At 60.4% G+C, this 18,954-nt stretch overlaps 2 protein-coding genes across 5 annotated transcripts in view; one reads left to right on the forward strand and one right to left on the reverse strand.

Annotated features, from left to right (window-relative positions):
- The first annotated feature begins 710 nt into the window (after positions 1–710).
- On the forward strand, positions 711–4,493 carry TIMM22 (translocase of inner mitochondrial membrane 22). Its single transcript, XM_075771579.1, has 4 exons — positions 711–998; positions 1,468–1,664; positions 2,690–2,762; positions 3,881–4,493. Exons 1-4 carry the CDS (start codon positions 770–772, stop codon positions 3,955–3,957), a joined length of 576 nt encoding a protein of 191 aa, XP_075627694.1. The 5' UTR covers positions 711–769; the 3' UTR covers positions 3,958–4,493.
- A 1,188-nt stretch (positions 4,494–5,681) lies between these two features.
- ABR (ABR activator of RhoGEF and GTPase) overlaps positions 5,682–18,954 on the reverse strand; it is a 42,054-nt gene continuing 28,781 nt past the window's right edge. For 3 of the 4 annotated variants that reach the window (XM_075771574.1, XM_075771575.1, XM_075771577.1), the window contains 7 exons: positions 11,854–11,913; positions 11,607–11,716; positions 11,192–11,331; positions 10,550–10,684; positions 10,139–10,244; positions 8,295–8,442; positions 5,682–8,118 (listed from right to left, as the gene is read on the reverse strand). In XM_075771574.1, the coding sequence (XP_075627689.1) occupies positions 8,029–8,118; positions 8,295–8,442; positions 10,139–10,244; positions 10,550–10,684; positions 11,192–11,331; positions 11,607–11,716; positions 11,854–11,913 (789 nt within the window). In that variant the 3' untranslated portion in view covers positions 5,682–8,028. Of the gene's footprint in view, positions 8,119–8,294; positions 8,443–10,138; positions 10,245–10,549; positions 10,685–11,191; positions 11,332–11,606; positions 11,717–11,853; positions 11,914–16,396; positions 16,803–18,954 lie in introns of those variants that run through there. The other variant, XM_075771578.1, reaches the window with a different exon arrangement.

The raw sequence follows: 18,954 nt of genomic DNA on the forward strand, positions 1-18,954 counted from the left end.
CCCCTCCGCAGGGCAAGGGCTTCGGCAGGAGTTGGTCTCTGCATCGGCAACGACAGCGGCACCCGGGCTCGGCGCCCACCCCGGTTACCGCCGGGATCCGCCAGCCTCACCAAAGGGCTGTCCTCGTCCCGGCCGCTGGAGGGATGGCGCGGGGAGAGGCTGCAGCCACCGTCGTGGGACCTGTTGCCCCCAGAAGTCAGTCAGGGGGAGATGGCGGAGGGACGGCGGGAGAACGGCGCCAGCGCCGCGACACCTCAGAGCTTCCCGCCCCCTCTCCGCACCTCAGCCAGGGCAGGTGAACTCGGTCCCGCACTGCGGCACCTCAGCCCTCCCCCAGCCCGGGGCTGCCCCGGGCGAGGCCGCCGACCGGCCTGCCCCAGCCGGAACCGGAGTCGGAACCGGAGCCGCGCTCACCTGCTGCCGCCGCCGCCGCTCTCGAGGATGCTCCGGCAGCCGGAGCCCTCAGCTCACCTGCAGCAGTCCTAACGGCCGCCAGGGGGCCGGCGCGCAGCACGCCGGGTAATGTAGTCCCGCTCCGTCCCAAGGGACTGCCAATCCCGTGAGACGCCGCGCGACACACCCACCCCGGCCGCACCGCGGAGCCTGCCGGGAGTTGTAGTTCTCCTTGCAGCGCTACCGCGGGGAAGGGCGACGGGCGGCTCCCCGTAGCGGAACTACAGCTCCCGTGGGCCCCCGCGCGCTGCGTTACCGGCGCCTCGAGTGAGCCGGGACACCGCGCCGAGCCGGCGGCGGGTGTCCGAGACCGGTCATGGCGGCAGCGCCGCCGCCCTCCGCTCCGGGCGGCCCGGAGCCTCCCCCGCCGCCGCTGCAGTACAGCCTGCTGCTGCAGCACCTGGTGGGCGAGCAGCGGCGGCCCCGCGCCTGGGACCCCGCCTCCCTCGGCGGCATCCCCAGCCCGCCCAAGAGCGAGGAGCAGAAAATGGTGGAGCGGGCCATGGAGAGCTGCGCCTTCAAGGCGGCGCTGGCCTGTGTGGGAGGTGCGGCGGGGACGGTTGAGGGAGCCGCGGGAGGTTGGAGGGGACGGGGCGTTGAGGGGGAGCGGTGGTCGGGGCAGCCAGCTGTGGGGGCGGTCAGGGAGTGGGGGGGTCCCCGCGGCGTCGGGAAGGGGCCGGATGGAGAAGAAGCTGCAGCACAGGGACCCCCGTGTTTAATGGTCTTCCCTCTAAGCCTCCTCCAGTGTCCGTCACAGGTCCCAGGGAGGGATCTCTGTCTGTCTGCCTTCCTTGCAAAGGAAGAGGTGCTCACGGCCTTTCCTCAGCACAGCACAGGCTGGCAGCAGGGAGGGTGTCGGTAACAGTGTCTGTGGTATGGAGAGACAGGCCGCTCCTGCTCTTGCACTGCCCCTTTCACGCTGCAGACAGCGGGAATGGAGGTGCTCTGGTGCCTGTGGGGAACGTGCCGCTCGAATCCGGCCAAGGTTCAGTTTTTACTGTTTGTCTTTTACAGGATTTGTTCTGGGAGGCGCGTTTGGTGTCTTCACTGCTGGCATCGACACCAACATTGGGTTTGATCCCAAGGATCCATATCGCACGCCGACCGCAAAAGAGGTCCTCAAGGATATGGGGCAGCGAGGCATATCCTACGCAAAGAACTTTGCCATTGTGGGTGCCATGTTCTCCTGCACAGAATGCGTGGTAGAATCTGTGAGTAATAACTTCTTAAACATTAAGAAACGTTTTCTTGTACACTTAAAAATCTCTTTTACTAGGTCCAAATGAGTGTGTATATATATATCCCCTTTGTAACAGGGCAAGGGAGTAGGCTAGTTTGTTCTGTTTCTTGGCCATCAAAGCTTTTCAGCTGTGAGACCTGCTGTTCTCTGACAGAATGAGCAGAAGAGCATGCAATAGCGAGGTCCTTTTCAGTTCAAGCCCTGATTGTATTGGCAAGTGTAGGCATTACTTTTTAAAACCCTGGCTACAACTAGTTGTTGTTACTTTAAAACATCAAACTGTGAGTTGCAACATGGTAATTTAAGCCTCTAAAAATTCCATATGCAGAAAGGGATCCTTTGATGAAAGTTCTTAAGTAACAGGCCTGTTTTCATCTTGCCCCTACAGCAAGAAATGACCTTGTGCAGCTCAGTGGTAAATCTATCTTTTCTTAAATAGGAAAATTAGCCTGTTACGAATTTGAGTACTGCCTTTCAGACAATTATTTCTTAACTCATCTAGAAGAAAAGTGTATCTGCTTGCACAATGGAGCAGAACAAAGAGATCTCTGCACTGGTGAAAAACAGCTGTACTATGGAAATAGTACATCTTTGTCAGCAGGGTGCTGTGGCTCTCACTTGTGCTGAGAACCAGGCTGCGTGGCCAGGCTCAGTGCTGCATTCATGTAGTTATAGCTCCTTTAAAATCTCTGAGCTGGTGCTAGTGCACAGTGCTGTTTTCTAGGGGCTGGATCGGCTCACCTGAGACTCTTTGCTGTAGCACTGCATTGCACCATATGGATTTGTCTTACCTCTCCCGGTGACCCGTTCCTTCCTTTTCTCCTGGCCCTGCATGTCTTATGTTTCAAAGTGCAGGGGGCCATCTGCTGAGAATAGAGGGAAAAACATCCTCAGCTGAGAAAGGGCTGGAAGGTCATTTAATCTTTCTTGGTGTTAGTACAGATACTGAGTGTGTATTCTGTATTTACTTGTTAACTCTGATTTTTAATTCCATAGTATCGTGGAAAGTCAGACTGGAAGAATAGCGTTATTAGCGGCTGCATCACAGGAGGAGCAATCGGCTTCAGAGGTTGGTAGTGCCTGCTATGAACTATTTCTGTGATAAGACTCGAATTTGGTTAGGCAGCATGCAGTGTTTTTAATGGAACACACACTGCAAATCTCTGCATGGGGTCATGGTGATGTCAACATGAGAGTGTGCTCCAGAGTGGCAGAACTGCTCTCTCTATCGCTTTCCTGTCAGCTCGAATGATATGTGTGGGCAGGGAAGGCTTGGTTGTACAGGACAGTGAGACTGGAGGAAAGTCAACGGAATTGACTTGAAAGAAAAATCAGGAAATGGTGTTAGCTATCCACACTCTGCTGTGGTGTTGTGGGGAGGGAGCCAAAAATACATACTGAGCAACACTCTGAAGCTACAGCTCTTGTGTTAACAGAGCTCTACTTATATATACACTATTTCACTGGCAGTAACTCTGTTAATTTGCAGAGTGTGTAAAATGCTTTCCTCCTTTCTCATGTATCAATTCAAACAGACAATTCTATTTAGCTGTAAAAGAGCAGGAGCACTGGGATTTTAGTCCAGTAGATACTAGTGGGAACTTTGGGAAGCCTTGAGTGCTAACAGCATCTGGAGAAAAGCCCCAAGTAGGAAGAGAGCTCCTCTGCTAATCAGAAATATCAAACTTCTCTCACCTCTCCTTAAGAAAAAAAAACACCTGTCCACAGAGCATAAAAGACAGTAAGTGCTCTTGAAAGTGCTTCTAATTGAGCTTGTTAAGTTGTGTCTGTCCTGGACCTAATCCCCTTAGAGCTTTCAAAGCAGTAGCTGCTCTTCCTATTGTTTCCTGGTTCAACAGCAAAGCCACTCGCAGTGCTCAGATCAGAGCACACTGGAATCAGCAATGGCCACTGGCATTTTCTCTTTTATCCCTTGGAGGAAGACTCAGCAACACAGTGCCCAGCCAGCGCGCCGTGCTGGTCCAGCCGTGGCAGTCCTAAGTCCGGTGTGTGCCAGGTTTCCACCTCACCTTGGGCAGTGGTAGTGCTAGTGACTCTGGTAGCGGACTGCCAGGTTCCTGCAGGTGTAAGCTCTTCAAGCCAGCACAGCGTAAGGTAGTTACTTGGAAGAAAACTATCTATCTTTCCTATTTTGTCTCATTCTTTCCCATCGTTTTTGCATTGCAGCTGGTTTGAAGGCAGGGGTTATCGGCTGTGGTGGATTTGCCGCTTTCTCCGCTGCAATTGATTACTATCTACGGTAACAGTGGGACCCCTCGGGAGCAAGTTTCCCTTTTGTTCCAGTGCTGCTGCTAAGAGCCTGCATCACGGCAGAAGAACCATCGGTTCTTACCTTTCCACTGCCTTTGGAGTCCTGATCAGTGCAAGCTGGATGGTGTTGGCGGCTTTTCCTGAATGACTAACAATAATCTGGCTCTGAGCCCTGGCGTGCTGCTCCAGGCAGACTTGCGGGAGTATGCGAGGATGGAGCCAGGCGCAGTGAGCAGTATCACCAGGACGGATCAGCTGACTGTCAGTTTCCAAGAAACAAGCCTGGACTCTGAGCTTTTTTGATCCTTTGGGTCTGATTTTGATTAAGTCTGTTGCTAGCATCAAAAGAGGCAGGAGGACAATCTTCAAAAATAAATGTTGTGATTTAGGTTACCGTGTATTTGAACGTGCTGCAAGTGTTTAACAGTTGACAGTTTGCAGCTTGCTACTCTGTTGGGGAGAGGTAAGATCCTGTGGAGAAATAGTTTGTTCCAGGCTTTTCTTAAAATACCAGCTGAAGACAAACCACCATCTGTACAACTTGTCTTATTTCAAGTACAGAGATGAGAGCCAGATTTCTTTACCATGTCTTAAAGGGAAAAGCAAAAAGGAATCCGTAGCCTTAGAACTGTGTGGTTACTGGCAGATGAACAAAACAGTTTAAGGGGAAAAAAAGAGGTTGTTGCAGAAGTATAATTCTCTGTAGCCACTTGACTAGCCTGATTTAACCTTGCTGTGGGAGTACAAATAATCTTGCTACTGCTTTAACTGCCACAGGCTCACACCATTAGTTCCAGCAGTTTGATCATCAAAGTAGAGTGGTGAGAACAAACCACTGTTAGATAACTTAGCACACAGTCTGTTTCCCATCACGTCCCTGTACCACCTCTGAGTGCCTGTGTTACGCTGCGGAAAGTGAAGCGTTATTTCTGCAGAACACTGGTATTGACGTTGAAACATCTTTTCACTAGCTTGAGGAGCTGCTCCCCTTTTGATTTGCGTTCCTATTAACACTCTTGCTCTTCCAACCAAGGTCTGTTCTCACACCTTAGGGGGTAATTTTTATACTCAGAGTAGTTTAGACTGATTTTTTAACCTTCCTTGAGCCACTCCACAAGGGCAAACACCCACCCTTATCTTTTTTGAGGCAGTGGGATTTCAGATTCAGCGCACACACCTAATGGGGGTTCTCCCACCCACTTCTCCTCCTTTGTGTCCTTGGTTTGACATCGCAGAACAGTGACAGCACTTGCTTACCTGGAAGAGCAATACTCGCAGGGTTGTTTGGCCGATATGGTGGTCAGCGGTCAGTTTGGAGGCATATTGTCTCCCATTCCCACATGGGGAAAGAAGCGGGGAGACAGCACCATGTGATCTATCAGATGAGGTTTCCAGTTTGCCTGATGTCCCTTGCTGTGCCTGTTCAGTATCCTCAGGCCAGAAGCTGTGCAAGTCAGCTGAATTTTAAGCTTGAGTAATTCTGGGCTGATTAAACAGGCTGGCTCCAGACAGTCCAGTTTTTGTATTCCTCCAGAATGTACTAAAATGCAAGGATGTAGCCCAAACCATAAGATGTCTCTTAAAAGATTGCCTGGCACAATGCCTGTGCTTATACCACTGGCTTGAAGTACAACTAGCAAGATTTCCACGACAGAAAGGGAAGAAGCTGTGATGCCAAGGTGATCAGTTAGTGCAAACAGCAACACCACAGGGCTCCTTTTGTGCAAATGTTGGGGCTTTGCATTTTTATTAACTTTTTTTTTTTCTCCTCACATGGTTTACAGCCATTTAAAGTTTATAATCTACAGAAATTGAAACAGAACACAAACAAAAATATATCCTTAACAACTTTTGAAAGTCAAATATTAATTAACAGTTCTATTCTACCTGTAGCTGCAAGAGTCCACCCCCCCTCTTTTCCTTCCTGTAGGGACAAGCAAAGGCCAGTCACAGGGATGGCCGCAGCCTGTTGTGCCGGGGCTGTGCGGACCGGGCCTCCAGCCACTGTCGTGCAGGGGGGATTTGGCTGTACAGAGTCTCCATCTGGAATGACAGTATCATGGACAGAGACTTGGACACATGTAACAAATCAGACACACACAGGGATCCATTGTGCAGTCAGATCTAAAACTCGGCCTCCTTACTGGGTCCAGGGCCAAGACAGACGCCTGGTTATTTTCTGCAATGCTGTTTCCCTTCTGTTTAGCTGGTAGTCAGGAGGAGCAGGGTCTGGAAGTGTGAGCCCTTTGGAGGGGGACTGAAAGACCTCCCCTCCTTTAGTTGCTTTGCTGGTGCGGGGCCGGCAGGTGCTGCCTTCCCCGGGGAGGTGGGCTTAGGACATACCTGGTGCATCGGTGGCAGGCGGCCGGGCTCTACCTGGAACAGTCTGTTAGTCGGGAGGGTAAAGGCAACGCTGCTGTTAGCAGGGATACGCTTGGTCACTTCTCATCCATCTCCATTTGGCACAGGAGAGCACAGGGCCAACGCAATCAGGGAGGGGGGCTTTTCCCACGAGAACACGGATTCGGCTCACAGAGCGAAAGGTTTTGTGTCCCAACAGGTACCAGCACCTACCTGTGAGTGTGGGAGGGTGAGGGGCATTCCGGGAGCCAGGCACTCGGGCGGCCGGAGCAGAGCCTGGCAGTGAGTGCAGGCGTGCAGCCGTCCTGCCTTGGGACATGGCGTGACAACTCCAGCCATCAGCCTGGCGGTCAAGCACTGGAGCCACTTAACTAAAACGGACCTGAGCTGGCTGGGCACGGCTAACCCAGCAGCAACTGCTTTGTGAAAAAGAGAAAATGAAGCACTTCTGCCTTCAGTAGTGAGGGCCACGAAGGCTTTCCTCCTCCCGTCTCTCTGCGCTGGTTTTCAGGCTGGGTGACCATCCAGCTGCCGCACAGAGCGCTCGCCTGGCCCGCACCACGGCAGGGCCATGTGCTGCCATTTGCCCAGTGCCTGGGGCAGCCGGCAAGGCCAAGGAGGGAAACAGAAACCTCTCCATTCTTGTGGCCACAGCAGGACTGCTGGTGGCCTGGCAGGCTCTGCCACAGGGCACAGCCAGCGTCGGCAATCCTTGCGGCAGTGCTGGGCTGGCGGGGGTGTGCGTGCCTTGCTATGGCACAGATACAGGCGTACAGAAACGGCAGGGACCCTGTTCCCCACCCTGCCAGGGCTTGTTGGGGCAATTATAGGATCCACGTGGCCTGATGGGACCCCATCAGTGTCAGCACACAGACCTGGGGTCAGCCCGTGGCGGAGGAAGCAGACCTGCCCGGCTGTCCATCCCTTGAGCCCGCCGTGGATGGAGACCAGCACAGCACCTCTCGCTCCAGCCTTGTGTGATGGGTTACCCCAAAACACTACTCGGAGGCGAGAAACAGCGAGGGAAGTAACCACCACGCCACATGCACACAAGCACGGGGTAAGGGCTGTAGAGGGGACTGGCCTGAAAGCACCCAGGAGAGATATGGCGAGGAGGAAGAAGCAGCAGCCCGCTCCTCTGCTCTCATGGTCACAGGTTTGCTCAGGCTAGAGCAGGATCCAGGCGTGGGGTCCAACGTTTGCGCAGGCAGCAAGCCAAAGCAGAGCTGGTCGTCGCCGTGGAGGGAAGCCCGTGAGCTCCCAGCCTCTGAAGCGAGCCGGTGCTGCACATGCAGGCGTGGGGCAAGGGAGCCGGGCAGCGAAACAGGCACTCGTGGGATGCTGCAGGCTTCGAGCTGAGCGAGACGAGGGGTGCCTGGTAGGAGTGAGCGGGCAGAAAGGAATCCAGGAGAAAACTAGCCAAGGGGGAAGCCTGTGTCCACAGCCCTTGTCAGTCACTACCTCTTCCGTTGAACAAATATACATAAAAACCAATTCTTGAACACAAGAAGGGACATAAGACACAACTACTTTACAGAGAGGCACGGCGCCTGGGGTGGGACCGGGCCACTGGTAGGCGATTGTACAGGAGCTGCAGGCGGCACCGTCCTGGGTCCGGGCCGGTCTCCCTGGGGGCTGCAATCCAGTCCGTGACCCCAGCAGGGAGCTGGGAGTGTTTGCAGCTGGTGCCTTCTCCCTGCAGGCTACACGTCCGTGGAAAAGTAAAGTGTGTTGCGTTTCAGCTCAGGGAAGGAGATGGGAGGATGCTGCAGGTAGTAGAGAAGGACCTGGACCTGTAGCAGGCAAATGGGAGGTGTTAGGCCAGAAAGAGGAAGAGCTGCCACTTCCCAGCTTGTCCCTGCGCAGCCACATCCAGCAAAGAGTGACAAATCTACCCAGACAGGCAGGTAAACCCCTCCGCTCCCTGCCCCAGGGGTGCTGGCGCAGGCTGCAGCCTCACGGCTCTTACCTGGGCCATCACATCATGGGACCAGATGTCAGAGGCCAGGGTGAGGTGGCCCTTGCTCTCCCCCTCCGAGGGTCTCAGCAGTGTTGGCCCGAAGACTGTGGCCAGGTTGTGGAGAGACATTTTGTTGATGGGCTCCTTTTCAGCTACCCTGCGGGGTACAGGAGGAGAGAGGGAGCGTGAGCCCCTAATTCTGTTCTCCCGGAGCAGGGCAGCCACAGAGTGATGGCGGTGGGGGGGGGCTGGTGCTGATCCCCCTTCTCCCAGCTGCCAGCCCCGGCAGGACACCTCTGCCTTGCCACTGCCCTTCACAGCCCCCGGCAAACCCAGGTGCAGGGCAGGGAGCTCTGCCCCCTTCCCGGCCTCCGCCGGAGCTGCCGGGCCTGGCCGGGAGCCCTGGGTGTGATGTGGCAGCGACCAAGCCCTTGCTTGCTTATGTGCTGCAAGAGCCTCCACCCTCCCCGAGCCCTGGCAGGGTCTGGGGAGCTCCGCACCAGCCCCGAACCCACTCCCCCCCAAGGCTCCTTACCCCTCCGACCCCACAGGACCCCAGCCAGCCTGCACAGAGGGAACCAGGGCCACAACATTGCCATGTTAGGAGGCAGCTGTGCTCCCCGGCACAGCCTGCACGGTTGAGCCCCGGCCAGGGGAGCAGATGTGGGAACTGGCTGTGCCCAGTTCTCAGGATGGAAATGGATTTTTCCTTCCCCACCCCCAAGCATCAATCACTTTTTCTGTTTGGTTTTAGCCAAACCAGAGAAAAAAGAAAAAAAAAAAAACAAACCCACAAAACGCTTCATGTTGCAAGTAACATGAGCCGTGAGCCCCAGTCCCAAATTCGTGGCCAGCTCTGGCCAGGCTCCGTGCGCTGCACCACTGCCCTGCCCACAGCCCCGTGCCCTCCATGGGTTTTGGGGCCCCAGGGAACCCCAGAAGTGCTCGGCAAACCACACATTGCTCTGCTCGCCCCAGGACAAGCAACATGGGGCATCACCTGCAGCTCTGGGACGTGCCCACAGAGCTGACTGTCTCTGGGTCTTGGCCACCCATTGCAGACAAGTTACAGGGATTATTGCACCTTGTTTTGCAGGGGCTACTGCTGGACTGGTGGGAAGGGACGCACCACTCAGTTTTCCCGCTAAAGAGGGACACTGCACAGCTCCCAGTTGATTCCCTGTCCTGTGCCGAGGCCAGCTGCTCCCCATGGAGAGCTCATCCAACCAGCTGCACACCGGCTGCGGCAGCCAAGAGCTGCATCTTGCCAGAGGACGTGTGCTCCCCGCAGAGCTGACCCACATCAACGGCCACGCGCTGCACAGTCCCCGCTGGCACCGAGGTCGGTGGCCCTGGGGCTGGTCTGTGGGGCAGAATGGCTCCAGGATCCCTCCAGCATCCTATGGGATCCACGGAGGGAAGCTGTGGGAAGCCAACACCGACATCAGCCAAAGGGACTCGTGGTGTGCCGGGTCCCAGCCTGAGCAGGCTGCAGCCTGGCCAGGACCCCAGCGAACGTGTCAGCCCGCGGAGGCAGGGCAGGTGGGACGCACCTGGGGCCGCACCCTCTCGGAGGGGCTGGGAGCGGAAAGGGCCACTCTGCTGCCTGCCCAACACCGAGCTGCTGTTGCTGGCCCCGGCTGCCATCCGCAGCCCTGCTCTGCACCAGCACAGCACCATCTGCCTCCAGTTTGGGATCAGCCCGTGGCCACGCAGGCACCACAGGAATCAAACAGCGGCTCTAACTCCCCTCATGTCCCATCCGCATGGCAAAGCGGTGAGATAGATAGACCCGTCCTGCACCTCCTGCCTGCAGCGTGCAGCCCGCCGGGAGCTGCAAGCCGAGCTGTTACCTTTTCAAGTGCTCCAGCAGGAAGAGGAAGGTGATGAGGTTGGGGTCAGGCAGCGAGCGGAGAAGGTGCATCATGCAGTTCTCCTTGGCAGCAGGATCCGAGAGGGCTGGAGACAAGGAGGGAGAGGGCACAGGACAGGGGCTGGTGACATCTCGTGCACCAGCGGCACACACCATGGCCAGACACCTCCCGGCAGCCAGTGCATGAGTGGCTGGCCCTGCCCCGCAGAGCTCTGTCTGCACCCTGGGGAGCAGCACCATGAGCCCCAAGCTGGCCTGGAGCCGGCAAGGACAGCCAGGACAGAGTAGATTGAGCTGGGAAGGACCCTCGGGAGTCTCCCATCCTGGAGCAGGCAATGCCAAAGAGAGCCACGCCTGGGCACCGACCCCTTCCCCATCCCTGAGCCCTTACCGATCCCCTCCATGAAGGCGGGGTAGAGTCTGTCAGTGAGGAGGGGCTCGGGCAGCTCGCGGAAGTACAGCTTCAGTGTGCCGGCGATGGCATTGATGTCCATGTCACTCAGCATGACCAGGATGTCCTTGTTATCTGTCCAGAGAGCACCCACATGTGATGCCTCCTGTGCGCCTCCTTCCCCTCTTGGTCTCGACCCCCCACATCACCCCAGTTATCCGGACAGGCTGCCGGGCAGAGGGCAGGGACAGCACCGCCGGGTCCGCAGCCCCGTTTAGCCAGGCTGGGGCTGGGAAGAGCCGAGCGGTTCCCGCCTGGCTGGGCAATGGTACACGGAACAATTTGCAAATCCGTTTGACACGTTGCCCTGACTCAGTGTCTCCCAGGAGCCAGCCAGGCAAGGAGGCAGCTCGGAGTCACCAAGGCACAAACAAGGCTGGGACCTCTGGGCGTTTGTTTTCCCAGCTACACCCTCCTCCTCGCCCCCAGCCCCTTCCTGGGCACACCAGCACATTTTGCACACATGCAGTGCAATAACCAGACCCTGGGCTTGCAGGGCAGGAGACTGGGGGGGGTCTTAGTGCCTTTGAACCCTCCCAGGGGAATGTGATGCAAAGGGCAGCCGTTCTCTGGGACACTCACTTGCATCGAAGACGGCTTTCAACGCCTGGATGTCAGTGGCGACGCCAGAGATCCTGTAGATGCCGACCTCTTCGATGCCCCTCTTCTCCACCTCCTCGACGCACTGGCGTACGATGTAAGGCACCTTGGAGCGCTCGCGCCTGGCTCGGAAAGCAGAGGGATGAGCAGAGGTTCCCAGGGCACCCCGCCGGGGCCAGCCCAGCCCTGCAAACCCTGGGCCAGGGGCAGGGGGGGGCATGCTGGGCGGGAGGGATGGGGCTGGCGAAGGAACGGGCAAGTCTCTCGCAAAGAGCAAAAGCTGAGCTCTCCCAGTGTTGGTGGGAGCAAGGGGACATGCTGCAAGGATGGCGTAGGTCCCCCGAGGCCCCACACCCACAGGGACCAGAGCAGATCGGCCTCCCCAGTCCTGACGTACTTTGTCACGACGCTGATTTTGACCCCAAAGACGCCGGTCTGCTTTTTGGACGGGGTCCTCTTCAGGCTCATGTCCCTGCTCGTGAACTTCATGGAGAACTCCACCTTGATCTGCGGGAGGACAGGGGGTGAGTCCCAGCAGCCCAGCCCTGGCCTGTCACCTCTGTGTCTCCGGAAGGCACGGCACAGCCCTGGGGAAGGGGCCGCCATCAAAACGAGGGGCTGTGGGTCCCCGCTGCCCCGCTTACCCCGTTCATCTCGATCACATCCATGTGCCAGTTCTTTGTCTGCACGGTCTGCGGGTCCAGCTGCGGGGAGAGACGGTACGTGAGCTCCGTGGGGACGCAGCCCCATGCCAGCCCCATGCCAGTCCTGCTGCCGCCCCAGCCCGGCGGCCCCCACAGCCCCCAGCCCGCAGATGGTGTGGGGCACAGGACATGCCCTTCCCTGGCAAAGTGCTGCCCACGGCAGGAGGATGGAGAAGGGAAGGTCTGGGGTCCCTCTGGCCGTGCCACAAAGCCAGTGGGCCCGGGCACCCTGCCCGGTCCCCCCTGAGCCCCCACGAGGCAGTGCTTTAACCCACACCCGAGCGGCAAGAAATTTCCAAGAAATCAGGACTATTTCTGGCAGCAGATTGATGAAACAGAACTAGGGCAGCGTTTTCCGTGCAGAAAAACAACGTCTCCCCATAGCCAAGGCTATTTATAACCCCTGGGAATGATGGGCTCTGCTATTTCTGGCTTTGGGGCTAGCGGGGGACTCGGTGACGCTGCCCCGGTGCCTGGCTGCCGTGGCAAGGTGCTGGCGTTCGCAAGGCCCCGGCACGTGCCGCAGTGAGCGCCAGGCCGCAGGGCTGGGCAGAGGTGGGTGCAGTTCCCTTTCAGGACTTTTCGGTCCCCAGCTGGTGGTATCGATCTGGCCCCATCGATCCCTGTAATGCACGGGGCGGGCAGCGGGGCAGAGCCCGGCACTAATGTCCCCTCAGGGAAGGGGATGGGATGCGGGAGCTGGCAGGGGCTGGCGGGGGCTCCCGGGGCCACGTGCACGCAGCTGCCTGGCGCCAGGCACGCGGGGTCACTCCTCAAGGACACGGGAATTTCCTACAGCTGCTGCCTCGGGAGATGCTCCGGGCAAGCGCAAAGATGTCCAGAGCCACCGCTCCGGCCGCAGAGCTGCCGTTCCCCTGCCCCAGCTTCTGGCTGCCCGTGAAACAACCACACGTCATGATGGGGGGGGACCCTGGCGTCCCTCATGTCCCCTCTTGCACAGCAAGACCTCACACTCCCGGGAACAGGCTCGAGCTGCCCTGGCTCTCGGCACAGACCCAGCACAACCCCACACCCAGCCCCATGCCACGGTGAGCCCGAGCAGCTCCTTGGGGACTGTGGAGCTACGGGAAACGCTGCAGCGTCCAGCATGGCCCAAAATGCTGCAGTGTCCAGCGTGGCCCAGGAACGGCCCCAGATGTGGAGCCCTCCCCAGCACCCCAGCCCCGGTGCACAGGAGAGCCCAGCCATCACCACGCCGTCTCCTCCCCACCAGCCCTGTGGCTGCTGGGAACAGCAGTGCGGGAGCAGGAGGAGGAGGAGGAGGAGGAAGGCTGCAGCTGCCCGGGACTCCCTTGGGGCCCTTCAGCAGGTTTGGACACCAGGATCACGAGGCTGCAGCCACATTGCCACCAACCCCAGCCCTGCCGCTCCAAGCCCCCACGCTCCCCCCGGCCAGCACCAGATCGCCCTGCGGTGCTGCCGTGCACACACCATAGCCAACGCCAACCCAACGCCGCTGGTCCCATGGGGCTTCCGCCCCTTTTCCCTGCACAGCCAGGTCCCGCTCATGGCAGCGTCCAGCCCCGCGAGCCCCAGGCAGGAGCAGTGAAGCCCTTTCACCCCCCCGGCTGGGTCGGGAGCCGTGGGCCTCCCTGCTCTGCAGCACGAGTTTAACTGCAACCACCACATACACCTTCCCCATCCCCATCCCCTGGGTCCCCCCGGCTCCGATGGCCCTGGCAGCTCACATCTGGAAAAGCTTTAGCAGGGCTCTGAAGAAAGCTTTAATAAAAGCCAGGTTGGCTGCCATCAGTGCCGCAGACCTTACCCCGAGCACGCTGCCTCCCCGCAGCTGCTTGCCCCGGGTCAGGCAGAAACATCCCCATCCAGCTCCCCACAGCCGCTGGCACGGCCCCGAATTTGGACTAGTTCAGCCGGCGCCACCGGCCCGAGCTCTCTTGCAGCTGGGACAGGTCCCCGTACACCTGCAGGGCACCGGGCTGTGGCCTGGCCCCGGCGCTCCTCCAGCCCTGCCCGCTGGCACGCCACGCAGCACTCGGCGCCGTCACACCGCCCGCTCCCCGCAGAAAGCAAAGCTGCGGCCGATGCTTCGTCTCCAGGCGTGGGAGGACGGACGGGAGCATCCACCCACAGCGCCAGAGGCAGTGCCTGCCCACACCGTGCTGGCAAACGCCCCGGCTCAGCTACCACCACCGTCTCCTCCTCCACCAAATGGAGCCTCCTCGCTCCAGCACGACGCAGCGACATCCCAGGCCGGTGGGGAACCGCTGGGCTGGGAGCCTGGGGGGACAGCCTCCCTGCCAGCGCTGTGCAGGGTGGCACAACTGACATGCCGCTGTCCCAGATGTCAGGTCCTCTTCCGCAGTTCAGCGCTCAGCTGGCTTCAAACACCAGCCTGCACCCAGGGAAGAGCTCAGCCGGGTCACCGGTGCCTCTCTGGGCTGCTCCCTCCTGCATCTCAGGGGACTCTCAGCAGCGGTGCAGCTTCCATGCCCGGGCCAGCATCTGCCACGGTGACGCTCTCATCCACAGCGAGATGAAACACTCCCTGGTCCTGGCTGCAGGGATGTGCCATCATCCTGTTTTCCCAAATTATCCAAACGTGTTTGCTTGTAGGATAAAGCCCCCCGGTCGCAGAGGGAAAGGCGGCAGCGTGGTAAGTGATGAGCATCCCAGCAGCCCTGCAGAGCTTCACGCATCCTGGGCAGGCTCCGCTGGCAGAGGGACCCTCCAATCTTGCTGGCGCTTGCACCCCACGGCTCCCGCCTGCTGCTTGTCTCCTGCACGGGGTGACTCTGGACTTGAGGGGACGAGGCCACATCCTGGGATTTTGTCCTTAAGACATCTCTGGGCCGTGCACCGTGGATACAGCTCCTGCGTGGGCAGTGGCAGCCAAGACAGACCCAGGCAGCACAGCATCCCCGGGGCTCTCAGGTGAGGAGCTGGGACGGCTCAAACCCTTGTGGCTGCGAGCACCGGGATGCTGTGGCAGGGCAGGGGCTGCCGGGCTGGGCACATCCCTTCCTTGCGCCTCATGCACATGAGGTCACACAACTATCAGCCTGGGGTGAAGCCATCGAGAGCAAAGTGGTGACTCAGCCAGAGAGGCCATCTCCACCATGGCCCTGGGGAGCGGCATCCCAGGGGAGCTGCCACAACCGGGGTTGCTTCCTGTCAGCGCGGTGCCCATGGACACCCCAGCCTGCCTTCCTGCGCTGCCCTGGCTCCGGCAAGCAGATGCCCCCACCAGACCTTCATGCCAGCAGCTCCCTCCCCAGGGAACAGGCGGTCCCCGAGCCGCTCCATGCCATGGGGGCAGAGCAGCCCCCGCACCGGCGAACGCTGCCAGTGGCAAAGCACAGCCCCAAAAAATGCAGCGATTCACAGCCCCATCTGAGAGTGACCTGAGAAGCAGCACGTACCCACAGCATGCCAAAACTGGACCCACATCCTGCCCCTGCAGCCCCACCAGTGCTCCCGGTCTGCAGCAGGCAGGGAAGCCAGCGGCCGCGGTGGGGACGCACAGGGCTCACGAACAAAACTCCCTCACGTTTTGACCCAGCAACAGCCAGCGGCAGCCGCCGGGCAGCCTCCCTGCACAGCCCTCGCCGCCCCTTAATCCCCTCTGCGGGAGCGGCGGCGGCACAGAATCGAGGTTAATGCCGCTGCGTCACAGGCAGCCCCACTGCCGCGCCGGCAGCCGAGCAGACCTCGGCCCCATTGCTGCCAAACCAAACCCCAAGTGCCCCGGCAGCTCCCACCCGCGGCCACAGCCAAGCCCGGAGCCAGCAGCTCCCCACGCAGGGGTATCCTGCAGAGGGAAACCCCCGCAGCCCCCCGTGAGATCGCAGGGGCTCTGGGACAGCCTGTGACGGTGCCGCTCCCCTCCCTTGTCACCTCTGTCGCCCACCCCTGCCCTTCATCCTCCCCCAAAGATGGGCAGCACCGGGTGATGTGGCTGTGACACAGCTGTGAGCTCGGGGAAACCTGGCTGGACCCGGGGTGAGGGGTTGCAAACCAAGCAGCACCCTGGTGAGAGGGGGTACGCAGGCACTGGGTGCTGTGATCCCACGGCCCTGGCCAGCCTGCAGGCATCGCTGCCTCCCGGGCAAGCCCTGGGACTGGGCAGGGGGGCTCCACCCCCTCCCTCTGCAGGACCCCCCAGTGCAAGCGGCTCAGTCCCCCCCAACCTCCCAGCACACAGAGAGAGAGGGAAGGAGGGACAAGCATCATCCCGCAGGCTGCTAACTGCTTCTAAGAGCTCCCAAAGCACCCAAACAGCCTCCCTGCTCCTCACACAGACCCCACAGCCCTCTCCCCACAAGCAATACAGCCCCCCCCATAGCAGAACCCCCCGGACCCCACAAAGCCACCGGCCAAAAAGCAACTGCCACCATGCACAGCAGAGCCCAGCAACACGACAAAGCCATCCCGGAACCCATACGGTGCCTGCCACCGTGCCCCCCCAGCCATCCCCCCCCCCGCGCACCCCAAGAGGCACCTTCTGCCGGAGCAGCTTGCTGCGCACCCTGCCCCAGAGGCGGGCGCCCGTGTTGGGGGGCCGCTTCCCCTCGGGCTCCTCCACACCGTGCTCTGGCTGCTCGCCCACAGGACCGGGGCTGCTCTCCGGCTGCACCAGCACCTCCGTCATCGCGACGACCGACCGCTTCGGCTCCGGAGAGGCGAGACAAGGGTGGCCGGGAGGGCCCGGCGTGGTGGTGGTGGCCAGCGCTGGGTTAGGACAGCACCCGCATCCCTTCTGCTCCGGGCGGGAGGTCAGCGGCGGCCGGGGCCGGTGAGGGGAGCCCAGCTGGGGCGGCAGGGAGGCGAGCGGGCAGGGCTCATCTTCAGGGTGTGAGCCAGGCTGGCGAGAGGCAGCTCGGCAGCCCCAAAAGCCTCCCTCCCCCTGCGAGGAAGTGACTCAAAGGCAGCCCCCCCCCGGCGGCCCCCACGCGTTTAACTCTCGCCCTGCCGCCCGTCGCTGCCGCTCGGGAAGGCTGGAGGGGCTGCCCGGCCTCCCCGCCGTTATCCGCCGTTATCCGTTATCCGCTTCCCTGCGCCATCGGCGGCTGCGGCCCCGGGAGGTTTCACCGCTGTTGGCCGCAGCATCCCCGGCTCCGCGGAGGAGCCAGGCTGGCCCTCCCAGTCTCGGCAAGGGGCATGGGGATGGGACTCTGGGGTCTCCTGAAAGGCCTGGGGACAGGTGGGGTGTCCCCCCCCCCCCCAACCTGCCCTGGCCCTTGTCAGCCCCACTGCCAGGGGGTGATGCGGTGGGGCAGGGCTGCAGGGCAGGGGGATGGGGTGCAGGCAGGGCTCTGCCCTGTGCCCCAGCCCTGGAAGGGTCCCTGCCTGCCTGCCCACCACTTCTCCAGGCAGGCAGGGACATGGCAAAGTGCAGGCTTGGGGGAGATTTGCACTGCAAGTCCCTCAGCAGTCCCCTGAGTCCATATGGGTCACCCTGTGGGTCCCTGCAGGTCTGGGGAGCCCCGACACCACAAATCTCCCTCTCCAGAGCCTCCGCCAGTCCAGTGCGAGCAGGACAGATGGACGGGCAGCTATTCCCTGCAGATACAGCAGGCACTGTGCCCATGACAACACAGGCTCTACTTCAACAGCTGCACCCCCCCGCGCATCAAACGGGCTGAGGAAGGGGCTGCTCCATCCTGCCCCATCACCCGCAGAACCCCTTCATGCACCCGCTGCCGGTCTCCTTGCTCGCGTCAGGGCGCGGGGGCCAGATCCAGCCTCTCCTCTCCGCGACGTGATCACAAGCACTTGCAGCCTGCTCTGCCCACCCCTGGCATCTGTCTGCCAGCCCGCCACAGCACCAGGCAACCCTGCCAGCACCCGCAGGGCACAGCCCCGCACGAGGCTGCCCAGCTGCTGGGAGCAACTGGGACAGCTCAGGGCAGGGCTGAGGCCCGCAGCACCGGGAACGCAAGCCCCCCATGGGGACGCGAGCCCACCATGGCACCTCTACATCGACCATGGCGTGTCCCAGCCTTGGAAACCACACACGAGACAGGGTTAATGCAACCGGGGGACCTTCCCACGGAGCAGCCAGTGGTGCAGCTGGGTCCACTTGACACAGGGTGCTCACCCTCTGCCAGCCATGGGGACGGGGCACGGGGCAGGGGTCCAGCACTCGCTATGCTGCAGACCCCTCGGGGCTCATTGCCAGGATGCTTGAGAGGAGGCTGGTGCCAACCCCGGCCCCTCTGTGCACCCTGCCACGTCCTCTGGGCTGACAGGACACGACTCCTGCCTGTGGCACCTCCGCAGCCCCCCCGCTGCTCCCCACAGAGGGGCTGCAGCATCCCCCCTCGCACGCTGACCTGCTCCTGCTGACCCATGATGCCGCTTAAGCTGCTTTTGTGGCTGACCCACGCGCCCGGGCCGGCAGATTAGAGCTGGGCAGCGGGCACAGTGCTGGCTGCAGGGTGGGGTTCAGCCATCCTGGCAACCCCCCCCCCCCCGCCACACCACGGGCCTTTGCTGAGCTACTGATGCCAGTGCTCTGTGTCTCCCACTCCTGCTGCTAACTGGAACCAGCAGCAGCTCACGATGAGCGCAGGGACAGGCCGGGGTAAGGACCATCTGGGGCAGCATCCCTGCCTGAACAGCTCAGGGCAGAGGGCAAGGAGCAGCACTGCAGCTTGGCCACAAACCACAGCCCCACAAGCAGCACTGCCTGGCCTGCCCGTAGCCGTGCTGCCCTGGTCCTGCTCTGCCACCCACCCCGCTCCCGGGCTGTGGCAGGCCAGCCCAAACCCTGACAGCGCTCCTCCAGCCGGATCCTCCTTGGATAAGCAGCCCCAGGGCCTCCTCTCTCCCCCTTTCTTCCCCCACAACTTTCGCATGGCGGGGACGAGCTGTGCTGTCCCTGTCCCAACCCCCGTGTCTCCCAGCGTGACTCATGTTTGTTGACCCAGGCTATTTCCGAGAGCGCAGCTGGGTTGATCCCTGCGGGACATCGAGCCCCTTCCCTGCCCCAGCCCTCCCACTTGGCCCCATGCCACCCCCGCACTGCCGTTTCCCTGGGGAGAGAGCAACAGACAG

Source organism: Balearica regulorum, chromosome 19, assembly GCF_011004875.1.
Source record: "Balearica regulorum gibbericeps isolate bBalReg1 chromosome 19, bBalReg1.pri, whole genome shotgun sequence".
Classification (NCBI taxonomy): Eukaryota; Metazoa; Chordata; class Aves; order Gruiformes; family Gruidae; genus Balearica; species Balearica regulorum.